This window comes from Cupressus sempervirens, chromosome 7 (genome assembly GCF_028749045.1).
Source record: "Cupressus sempervirens isolate cs-2001-9-10 chromosome 7, ASM2874904v1, whole genome shotgun sequence".
NCBI lineage: Eukaryota > Viridiplantae > Streptophyta > Pinopsida > Cupressales > Cupressaceae > Cupressus > Cupressus sempervirens.
This window is the reverse complement of record NC_143124.1, coordinates 280,177,566-280,189,447: the sequence shown is the minus strand read 5'-3', so window position 1 is coordinate 280,189,447 and position 11,882 is coordinate 280,177,566. Positions and strand designations below refer to the sequence as shown.

At 36.3% G+C, this 11,882-nt stretch overlaps 1 protein-coding gene across 1 annotated transcript; it reads left to right on the top strand.

Moving 5' to 3' along the window:
- Positions 1 to 6,966: 6,966 nt before the first annotated feature.
- LOC149546514 (cold-responsive protein kinase 1-like) lies at positions 6,967 to 11,602 on the top strand. Its single transcript, XM_089791233.1, has 4 exons — positions 6,967 to 8,580; positions 10,021 to 10,572; positions 10,881 to 11,034; positions 11,127 to 11,602. Exons 2-4 carry the CDS (start codon positions 10,319 to 10,321, stop codon positions 11,175 to 11,177), a joined length of 459 nt encoding a protein of 152 aa, XP_089647359.1. The 5' UTR covers positions 6,967 to 8,580; positions 10,021 to 10,318; the 3' UTR covers positions 11,178 to 11,602.
- The last annotated feature ends 280 nt before the right edge of the window (positions 11,603 to 11,882 follow it).

Here is an 11,882-nt window from a genome sequence, read left to right as displayed (position 1 = left end):
TGAAGAAGCAAAAGGATACTTACTAGGCCTGATGTGTCCCATCGCGAGAAGCTCCTTGATGGTTTTCTCTATTTCATCTTTGAGCCTCTTTGGATGCCTGTATGGAGTGATCATGACTGGTTTAGCACCTTCTTCTAATTTGATGATGTGCTCAATCCCTCTATCAGGTGGTGTACCAGGTGGAATATCTCTGAATACCTTACTATACTTTTCCCTCAATATCTGTATGTCAGGATGATATTCTGTCTTTTGTTGTTCCTCCTGTGTAGGCATGAGAGTACACATGGCTGCCCATTCAATATCCTCATGTCTTACCAATCTTTCCAATCGTCTAAGAGAAATTGTTTGGATGTCACTATTCCAGATAGCTCTCAACACATGCTATTTCCCATCCACTTCAAAATTGATCTCCATGTCCTTAAGTCGAAAAGTGACCTCACCCAATAAACGTAACCATGTCATACCCAAAACAATATCCAAGTCACCCATTTTGACCACATGGTAATCCGCTTTGAACTCATAATTATTTAGGCGTAACAGCATGTCTCTAACCATCCTGTTACACTTAAGAGTGTAACCATCAGCAACTTGTACTCAAAGACCTTCAAATTCTTCTGTCTTAATATCATGGCGCTCAACCAGTCATGCATCAATGAAATTGTGCATAGCGCCTGTATCAACCAAGGTGATCACCTTCTATCCTGCTAGAACACCACGTAACCTAAAGGATCCCTCCTGCTAAATGCTTGACAAATGCCCCTGCTGTAAATGCAACTTAGGTTCCTCTTTTTGCTCTGAATTCCCTGTTTCTCCCTCAGGCTTTGAATCACTATGATCATCCTCATGTGTTGTACTGTCGGGATCTGATCCTTCGTAATATGCCCACATAACTCTATTGGCTTTTCCTTTAGGTCTCAAAGGAAAATCATGATCCTTATCATATGGACCTTTGCAATAGAAGCATAATTTTTTCCTGCGTAAGTCATTTAATGTTTTTGCATCCAGGGGTATAGTAGATTTTCCTTTGGTTTCAATGATCTTCCCTTTATTCTTATCAAACTTCTTATTGTCTCTGAAAGAGGTAGTACTCCGAGAGGTGAACCTACTAGAAGGTGCTGTAAGCTCCATACTCCGTGCTTTCCTCATGGCTTCCTACAGTGTTGGTGGGTCAAATGCCTTAATCCATCCCTTGAGAGGTTCAGACAATCCTTCTGTAAATAAGATAACTAACCTTCTTTCAGACACATCTTGTACCATGACTGACAATCTCTGAAATTCACTAATATAAACCTCCAAATTTCCAGACTGTCTCAACTATGCAAGGTCGCAAAAATAAATCTCTGGATCCTTCTTATCAAAACGCTCAACCAATCTATCCACAAAGTCCTGGTAAGATGTTACCTGATTGTGCTACAAAGTAACCATCCCATGTGACCACCAATCATGATCTGTGCCTTCCAGATGCAGAGTGGCGTACCTAATGGCATTTATCTCTGTCATAGGCCTTAATGCTAAGAACATATCTAACTTATGAACCCAAGCTTGCACTGTCATCTGACCACTACCATTGAAAATTGGTAAAGTGAGTTTGCTAACTACTCGCTATAACTCACTATCATGACCTCCTCTAGGCCTTCTATTCTGGTGGTTGTTCCTCATATGTTCTCTCCTTTGGTTTAGATAGCGATCAAAGTTCAATAGTTCACGCACATGCAGGGGTAATGCCTGCCATTCTGCAGTAGCAGCTCTGAGATCATCCTGGAAATCATTTGGCAAGTCATCTTCTCCTATCTCCTGAGCTTCTTCCCTTAGGAAGGTGGGATGAGTAGGCCTATTTTCTATCCATGATCTGTGCCTAGGAGCCCCCTGTGAGCCTGCCACACTTCTATTATCATGATCAGATGTACCTCTTCCTTGTTCCTGAATCCTGGGCTGAACAACTCTTTCCATCATGGTATTCAAAGCCTATAGTGACTGAGCTATTTCTTGCTGTCTTGTAGTCATGATTCTGTAAAACTCTCTGGTTTCATCATCATCAATTCTGAGAAATCTCGGTGGACTCAATGATTGTCTTTCCCCCATATCTCTGCCTTTATATCTAGTCCTTTTGCGAATATAATATCTGGAATATGATTGCATAAGATGTCCTTCCCAACAGGATGGTAGGAATACTACTCTGATACCACTGTAATAACCCCAATAGGTTATAAATCCTTAAAAGTTTCTCTATACTTCAGTGGTTTGACATTTCGTCAAACACTTTGCATAGAAGCTTTGATATCACTGAAATAACCTGCTCTATTTATGTCACTAAATAACAATTCTGAAATGAAGTACATCGCTTAACACTTGGCATAAATTTCAGTACATGATGTCTCCAGTAAATTCACCAAATATCAAATACAAATTGGTAGCAGTAATAGAAATTTCAAAATAGTTTAATTACAAGTGCTACAATATTATCAGATGTGAATAACTGAATGACAATATCCAATCAGAAATATACATAACAATGGAACCTAGATATCTGTCACTCTGATTGCCGACTCATTCCCGTTGTCGCCTTACCAGTGATTGCTATTGTCGATGCTTTCCGACTGCCACCTACTGGTCTTGCGCGATTTATATCTTGCCTTCTAAGACCCGCGTTGATAATGTTACCACCTACCGCGGAGTTTGTTATGATAACCAACTATGCCGAAAATGGGATATTGGTTCGGTTCTGAACTGCCGTCCTCCAAAACTTCAACCCGCAATGTTGCTAATGGATGAGGCCCCTATCTTTAGCGATCTGGGGTTTTGAGAGTCTACGAAACCAAACTTTCTTTGTCCACCTGCTATTCATTAATGTTCCATTGTAGAATAGTAGATAGAGTCAAAAAAAGGGTCCGAAAACAGCTGCCAGCTTATACAAATACACTCCGTCCTCCAATACGGTTATGTAGCAATAACACTAGCTCCTTCTGCCAACCCTTTCTGAAATAATACTTTCAAGCTGCAAGACAAATCGTTGATCACAAATACTTGAACTGTTGTTGTCGGCTGAAAGAGGGTTTTCCTGTTCCAATTTCGCCAATCCTCAGGAATCCAAATCGTCACCCTTCCAGTAATCCGAATATGCAAATAATCTCAACATGAAATGGCTGAAGACCATCTCCAATGTGCAACCCTTCGGAGGATATCTCACCACCTCAGTTATGCAGATCCAAGGGAGTTTTCGTTCCCAAAGACCCAATGGAAATTTGCAGACTAATAGCTACAAATTGCTCCAATTGAAATAGAAATTGAATCCACAAAACCGCCTGTACAAATGGGTGCCTTATGTCCTCTATTTATTCACTTTGCTGAGAAGTTACTGGAAGTTTTCTGGAATTATCTTTTATGATGTACTTTTATTATTAAACTTTATAAAATTAAATAAATAACTTTATAAAGTTAACGTACAACCTTAATTTAATATTAGAACAAGTAGGCTCCACTTACTGAATTATTATTCTCCGAGAGCAAAAATGTAATCATCTGAAAATAAAATGACTCTTTTTCCACAATCATTTGCCTATGAGAGTCGATGATAGGAAAATTCTCTGTTAAAGTTATGTCATTAGAAAGGGGACATGACACTCTTATCTTTTTAGGTTCATTCAGTTAGTATTAGGTGTGAATGTTATCACTTATTAATCCAACTTACAATGAGTTACCCTGGCAGCCTCTTAGGGCCCCGACCCCCATTGCAAGCCACTTCCCGTCAGTACATGCAGATATCCTACCCTAATGCTCATGGAATCATAAATCTCAAAATCACAAAAGATAATCCAAAATCAAATTATCAAATATGCATAAAAGCATCCAATCTCCATGAGCTAACATCCATAGAAAATCATGAACACAACAGCTCTCTATTGGCAACTGAATTATCACTTATAATCAAAGTATCCAATGGTTCTCAATAACCAAAATATATCTCAATCAAACTGATCGAAGACTCCAAAAATTGTTGAGTCAAACATGTCACATCATGACATCATCAAGAATAAATCCACATCACAGTCCCATCATGGTGACTAGAAAATAACCAAGGATAACTAATCGATGACCAAAAATAATGGTTAAGTCAAGTGTCTCCTACATAAGAATCTCAGCTATAACAATCAGTAATCACATCCAATACATAGAGCATTCCATCACATAACCATGGTTGGGTTTATAAAGATCGAGATTAAAACATCATCATGACATCACAATCGCATAACTCCCAAGCCTCTGGTAGACGTCCTATAACTGGTCAACACTAGTCAATCCAAAACCCAAAACAATAGAATAAAGAATACACAATGTAAACACATGTTTTGGTTTTGCTAAATTTACAATTTGAATTTAAATGCAAAGTCTCGGTTTACGTCCCCAAGTTCAGAGAAAGAATTTGAAAGAACATTTATACATGAATACAAATTCATTCTTTAATTATAATTTTAATCCAAACGTCCCCCACCAAATCAATGTTTAATATACTTAATAGAACAATTAATTTTAATCATGAGCCTTTGATATAAATCAATTATCAATTTACAATTATAAAACATATAGTCGTATTTACATATTATATACATACTTATATATATATATATATACACACACACACACACACACACACACACACACACACACACACACACACACACACATATAAATACATATATGAATATATAAATTATTTTATCATTTAACAAAATCAAATTAATCAAATTTGATTAATGCCAAAATCGAATATGGCAAACGCTTTTAAAAACAACACACATTACATAATATGACTGCCGGTACGTAGGACCCTGCAGTCGCAGGGCCTGCGACGTCAGTGGTACTGCGTACCACTGCCATCGCAATACTTGCGACGGGTACACTACGACCGCAGTGGGGGGTGCGGGTCTCGTCCCCCCCGCGACTCAATGTTTATAATATGTTTATATTTTTTTTTTTAAAATCGCTAACGCGATTCCATTTGTGATATGGTTTAAAATGTTTATTAAAACGTTTTCGCCCACGGGTATGTTATCCATTTTTTAACAAATATATATTATATATATATATGTATATATGTATATATATATATATGTATATATATATATATGTATATATATATATATGTATATATATATATATGTATATATATACAAATATATGCAGAATTACTAATATCACAATATATGAGCATATGTGTGTGTGTGTGTGTGTGTGTGTGTGTGTGTGTGTGTAAGAATAAGCAAATTGACAATATAACAATACAACTTCAATTTTTCAGAATTTTCCCATAAACTTTTGATCTGCCAAAATTTTCAATAATTAATCTAATGGGTTTGACTATGAATCTCAACCCTAGCCCCGTGTTATTTTTAGATCCATGCATATAAAAATTCTCAAATAAATTAATCTACCCATATTGAGAATGCACAATAAATTATGAAATTCTTCAGAAGACATATGGAAGCCACGAAGAAGACAGGGAATGCATGATGCGGAAATAGCATAAGTAAAATCACAAGAATCTACTCGGATTCTGATGCTAATTCGCTCTTCCTCAGAAAACCCGCAGAGCAAGCTCCTCCCTTCTTCAAAGTTTTCGAGTCCTCCAATGCTCCAATTTGCACTCCAACCGCCATCTCTAAGCCTCTATGAATGCCTGAATATAAAGAGCTTTCAGGAAACATCTAGAATGCTTCTAGAAATAGCTAGAAGGTGTCACCAACTAAGCATGGGTCTTTTTCCAACCTTCAAGATGAGCCATAGGGTTGTAGACACCATGTGCTTAATTGATGCACTAACCCCCATGTTGTTGACACTTGAGAAATAGAAAAGTGCGTTAACTCCCATGCAAGCTTATAACTTCAATTCACTTTTTATATAATTTCTATTTAAATATTTATAACTTTTATTTTAATTTTTATAACTTTTATTATTATTATTTATTTATTACTTTATTATTATTTTATAATTATTATTAATTTTAATTTCTAATTTTTTTTTATTTAATTCCTTTTTCCTCAATAATTCACATTTAATTAATTATAATCAAAATATCAAATAACATGATATTTTATATTAATTTTTTCAAATAATTAATTTATTAATTAAATCTATTTATTAAGACTTAATTAATAGAAAATTCACCATAGACCTCCAAAATAAAATATGAAAACCCATCATAGAACAAATCACTCAAAATCAGTCTAAAGGGTTAAACATCACGAATCATGTCATCCGACACATTCGGTGGGTAAAATATCCAGATACTTGTCCTACCTTACTAGGACAATTGGCTTAAAGGTTTGGGATTTGGACTTGAGAATTTATCTCCCTTCTCTTATCATTGAGATAGTATAATAGGGTATGCTCATCCTGGCAATTCAGGGAAGTCGATACCCGGTACCCGCAACCTACCGAAAAATCATTCATGTACATACAATATATAATACTAAGCTAAACAAACAATGGCAGGAAGTGGTGCATCGTGTAGATTCCGACTAAGCAGGTGACTACGACTCCCTTCCTTAACCACATCAGAAACGCCATACAATAAGAAAACACACACACCATACACATGCAAGTATGGGGTAAGTATCCATAATAAAACACATGAGATAATAACCATCAACTAATCATCAACCATAGCTAAAAACAATATAATGATCATCATGTATGCATGAAATGTAAAGTCTAAATGATCTCATCACATAACCACTGAATCCATAACATAATGTCTGATAGTGTTAAAACAATACCACTAATCCATCACATAAAGCTAGTCCATCATAGTCTGATAATAACAACAACAATATGTCCAGAAAAGATGTGAATGAGGGTAGGCACTACATAGCTCTTGTTTTGATTAGCACAAACCCATCCTTATCCTTACTCGTAGCACCCTCCCTCATGGGAACATTCCCCTTGTCCTCTTTATCCAAAGGTAGAGAGGAAGATGAAGCGATATTAGTAGAATGAGGTTCTTTATGAACCCTAGGGCATTGCTGCTGAAGATGGCCATAATCATGATAGAGCTGACACCAGAAAGGAAAAGATTCATAATCTAGCTGTTGAATCCAGGATGAAGACCAAATACAAATTTCTGTCGAATCTGGCAGGGGATTATTCAGATCTATCTCTATGCATATGCGAGCAAAAGAAATAACCTTCTTATCAAGGGTTTGTCTAGCGATGGCAGCAGGCTCCTCCAGTAGAGCAATAATGCTTCGTCGAATATCTTCTTTCCAAAAATCTAAAGGGAGCTGAGGCAAACGAACCCAAATAGGAACTCGAGAAGCCAACTCTTAAGCCAAATTAAAGCCCATATGCCAGGGTTTAATATACAGTCCAACACCCATATGCCAGGGTTTAATACACAGTCCAACATGATTGTAGAAATATGGGCCTCCAAAACCCCGATTCTAGTCTGCCACATTGGAGAAAACCACCATAAAATAACTGTTAGTGGTAAGAATAATCTCCATATCTCCTTCAATCTGTCATGAATGCTGAATCCAGGCTTCCAAAGCAGACAAAGGAATACTAATGCCGAGAAGCTTGCAAATGAGAGTATTGCAACTCCAATATGAAACATCTTCAGAAACAGCCTCAGGAGAAATAACCAATACTGGCTGATCTGGGCTCCTAGGCAAACACCCATTTACTTTCTTCATTTTTTAACCCTAGCTTGAATATAATGTCTCTATCCTTTGTGCATGCATGCCCAAGGAAGACCCATTCTGAGTCTAATCTCTTCCAGCCACCACTAGGCTCGAAGGCTTTGAACTTTATGCCATGCTGCAACCAACCCACAAAAAGATCAAAACCAACGCACGCCTTAACTACCAAACCACAGTTTCACACCCCACAGTCAGCAAGCGCAACAACCACCAAACCCAGAAAAACATCCCACCCGAATGCTGGAAACACCCTTCCCCCCCTGCAGAAAGAACAGACGTGTGAGCTAGGGAGAATGCCAACCATGATAATTTTTATATTTCGCACAAGATAAGTAAATTATTATCATATAATTCTTGTCATTCTGATGATTCTGGGATCTGAAACATTGATTTGAGAAAAACACAAATAACTGAATATATTAACTACTACGAATTGTGATTGTCATTTTTTTTAATAATTTCTCAACTGTTATAAATGTTTGATTTTTCATTTAGCCAAGTGAACAGCCATTTTTTAATGCTCTGTTTCCTGTCTCTCATTACATTTCTGTATGGAGCAGAAATTCATTACAAGCAGCCTCTCTGGCAAAGTGCACACAATGGCTGTGGATGTATTAAAAGGTGTGGGCAACACTCACTGGGCTGCAGTGGGGCTTCTGGCAATAGCAAATGTTTTGGAAAGATTGGACAAGATTTCTTCAAATGATAGGGAATGCATAGATCTTCTGAAAGGGATGTTAGACTTGGCTAAGTTCATTAAGATGGCGAAACAAATTGATGCTCATTTCCATAAAGAAATTGTGGAAAAAATGTCTGAAGCTCTTCATTTGATAGTCGGTGGGGCAATATTGTGTCATTCCTTTATCAGATGCAACAAAATATCCAAGTATGTGAAAAGCTTAAAATTCTTTTTTTTTTATATAATGCATTTTATAAAGTGGGAAAAATATAGCTATATGTGTGCAGTTCAGACATTAGATTTTTACAGTCTATTTAAAAATAGTATGCATTTGTTTCTGAATTTTGTTAATAAGATTTATTTGCATCAATTGTTTCCACCTTCATCTCTCCAACCCTCTTCAAACTTATCTTGATCTACATTTTACTGGCCATATTTGTTCAGTTGAGACATTAGACTTTTACAGTCTTTATCAAAATAGTATGTATTTGTTTCTGGATTTTTCTCTATAAGATTTATTAGCATCAATCTTTTCCACCTCCATCCATCCAACTCTCTTTTAAACTGATCTTGATCTACATTTTATCAATTTTCCTTTTACAGCAACTCACTCTTCTTAATAATAGGTCATATATAAATAAATCTCACCCAGCAAAATCTAAAAACAAACGTGCACTATATTTGTTCAGTCAAAAGTATGTCGTTCTGCAATTGTATGACAATTGTTTTGTAACAATTACTCACTTTCGAATAAAAATGTTCCTATCGACCAAGAAGATATGTGAAGAACTTGTTTATTTACAAGGAAAGATAGATAGAACGAAGGTAGATATGGTTCTTCAAATGAATTATATGTTTCTGTCATCCTGTACCTTCCATCTATCAAGAAATGAGCACATTACTGAAGATGGAGGCATAGATCAAGGGCATGCTAATGATACAGGTGATGAGATTATAAATTTTGTATTCTATTTTCAGTTACCCCGTCAATGAAAGTTCAGATTGAATTAAATCCCTATAAGCAATTATTTTAACTATGCGCATGGTAGAATCGGCGGATCATACTACTATTTTGATGCACTCCCACGTAAGATTCTGATATTATTATGTATATCTTTCACTTCATTTTCAATTGCACGGGTGAAATATATGAAACAAAAATCTACACAACAACAGAGACTATATGCTTGGGAGATGCAGTCACCAGATTCTGGTATTCCAGATATATCTGATAACAAAAATGGTTTTCGCTTAGGAGCAAGGCTTTCGCGTACCTTTATTGCATTTAGGAAATATTTAAAAGATACTGCCAATGGACTTAGAAGGATTGCTGGACAGAGATTTGATCAATGCTGAAAGCCTGTGCATACGCTTTCCATGAATCAAACCCCCTCACATTTGATTGATGACTTGCCTCCATTGACTGATGACTCGCCTCCATTGACAATTGAGCATGGCTTCACCTTTACTGAATTGATGTTGGCAACAAATAGGTTTCACCCCAGTAATATCCTGGGTGAAGGAGGTTTTGGGATTAAATTCACCGTAATTCTTCCTCTCCGAAGAAATATTTTATATTACAGAACTTAAATGGAATAGTTATATAACATAAAACTGATTAGGAATTTATATTTGTTATTGGTGAAGGGAAAATTGATTGATGGAAGGCGTGTGGTAATAAAAAGATCGCGGGATGTAAAAGATGTCTTACAGGGAGAGTTGGAGTGTATTATAAATCTCAAGCATCCAAACATTTTGACTCTGGTGGGATCTTGCATTCATGAAGAAGAGTTGCTGCTTGTGTATGAGTTCATGCCCGAAGGCTTACTCTTTGGTAAGTTTCTTGAACTACACTTCTGTTAATTTTCTGTGGATGATTATTATCATGTCAGACCACAAATATGAAAAATGATGTGCAGGAAATCGTCTAGTACTTGACTGGCCTATGAGAGAGAAAATTATACATGGAGTATTAGGTGCACTTGTTTATCTTCATGCGGAAGCATGCATATTGCACAGGGATATTAAGCCATCAAACATTCTGCTTGATGAAAATTTCAATGCCAAGGTTTCTGATTTTGGAATTGCAAGAAAACTTCCAAAAGGGAAATCTGATAAAGCTGAGGAGGATGGAGTTTTTGTAGTTTTAGAAGAAGAAGCTGCTGAAACACGTCATTCAACTGGGGTCGCTGGAACCCTGTAAGTTCTCCCTGCCCTGCATCACAGACGAAGAAATGTCTATCCAATAGTTTGTGCAAAACCTAAATGCCTGACAGCCACATTTATATCTGTATATTTTAATGGCGACATTTCTTCTTCCAAACAGTTTTTCTACCTTTTTGCCTTGCTGTTATGATTCAGTAGGGAATTTCAATACAAAATGCTGATTTCAAGTTATATAGACCGATTTAGTGTAGCCCAAGTAGTTGTTGTGATTATCATGATATTTCTTAGGAATTTTAATTTGGCTCTAAATTGTCGAGTTTCTACCCCTTTTTTTGGGTTAGTGGCTACGTAGCTCCTGAGTGTGGGATGACTGGCCATGTCACAAGGAAAGAAGACATCTACAGTTTTGGATTGTTGTTGCTGAACATTGTTTCTGGAGAGAGATGTTTCAAACTTACAAGTATTAAATCTGGCATGAAGAGCCTTATAACTCTGGTAATTCTATCACTTATATTTTATGGAATTGTCGCACCAAAGGTACTTAGAAAATCAGAACAATTGAAATTTTTAGTTTTGTTTGTTTGCAGGCATTGAAGTTACATAAGGAGAATCACCTTAAGGAACTAATCGATCCTTGATTACTCAACACAGAAGGTTTGAACTCAAAAGAAGATAATAAGAACAATTAAGGTAGCTATTTTGTGCATTCAGATGTATCCCACTGATCGACCAACAGCATCACTAGTATTGGAGATGGTTCCATCAAATGAGAGTATCACAAGGCCACCACGACAATGATTTTTATGCATCAAGCTCATCAATCACTTCCAACTTGGTGTCGACTTCTTCCATGGCCTCGAAACTAGAGTTGGAAGGTTGGGGACAAAAATTGAAAGGTTAAAGCAGAGGATTTTTATTGTGGAATTTCACGTATAAATTTTGTGAAATTTTGTATATAAATTTTTTGTATTTAAGATAGAATTTTAAATGGTATTCTTTGATCAAAGATAAGATATTTTCACACTCTATAATATTAAAATGTAAAAGTTTCCAATTTTCCCGATTAAGTAGTGTAGAATATATTTACTATGTTTGATAATTTTAGTAACTTTATCTATATATATATATGAATGAGAACACGTGGGCAAGGTATGGAATCATAAACATCGCATATGAACAGTTTGACAGAAAGAAGGATAAAAATAATGACACAAGTATGCACAAGATAAATTTGTTGACAGTCTTTTTGCATTTATGTTGAAAGTACAGCAAACGATATGCAGTCCATAGTTTGAACCATCTTGACGTTCGAACCAAATAGGAGCTTTTAATGGTGTATGAAG

Excerpts from the sequence above, each read along its gene's own strand:
- LOC149546514 (XM_089791233.1), top strand. The coding sequence starts at position 10,319 with ATGAGAGAGAAAATTATACATGGAGTATTAGGTGCACTTGTTTATCTT. Across the intron at positions 10,573-10,880 it reads ACTGGGGTCGCTGGAACCCT|TGGCTACGTAGCTCCTGAGT; the intron begins GTAAGTTCTCCC and ends TTTTTGGGTTAG. Across the intron at positions 11,035-11,126 it reads TGAAGAGCCTTATAACTCTG|GCATTGAAGTTACATAAGGA; the intron begins GTAATTCTATCA and ends GTTTGTTTGCAG.